Source organism: Tetrahymena thermophila, assembly GCF_000189635.1.
Source record: "Tetrahymena thermophila SB210 genomic scaffold scf_8254047, whole genome shotgun sequence".
Taxonomy (NCBI): domain Eukaryota; phylum Ciliophora; class Oligohymenophorea; order Hymenostomatida; family Tetrahymenidae; genus Tetrahymena; species Tetrahymena thermophila.
The window spans coordinates 2580-2860 of record NW_002476030.1 but is presented as its reverse complement, the minus strand read 5'-3'; the positions used below and the strand labels follow the sequence as shown (position 1 = coordinate 2860).

General features: G+C 14.6%; 1 protein-coding gene across 1 annotated transcript in view; it reads left to right on the top strand. All coding sequences in view use genetic code 6, as the record gives it.

Moving 5' to 3' along the window:
* Positions 1–47, top strand: part of TTHERM_000790459 (tetratricopeptide repeat protein) — a gene marked incomplete at both ends in the record, with an annotated part of 9264 nt that extends 9217 nt beyond the window's left edge. The window contains one exon of the mRNA XM_012800608.1: positions 14–47. Within this exon, the coding sequence (XP_012656062.1) occupies positions 14–47 (34 nt within the window). The remainder of the gene's footprint in view (positions 1–13) is intronic.
* Positions 48–281: the final 234 nt, after the last annotated feature.

Genomic DNA, 281 nt, shown 5'->3' with positions numbered 1-281 from the left:
GGTTCTGCTTTAGCAAAATGCACTAATCTCTCAAATTTGACACTTGATCTTCGGTAAAAACAGTTTATTTGTTTTCGATTGTAATATTTTTAGTATTTAATTTGAATTTAAAATAATAAAACTCTTTTAATTTGTTTATTAGTTTTTAAATAATTTTTTTTCTTTTTCTTTTTTATTTAACTCATAATTTTTTTTTATTTATTAATTTTAAAAATAATTTTTTAATTTAAAAATTTTATTCTCTTTAATTTTTTAAGCATTTTATTTTAATTTAATATAAT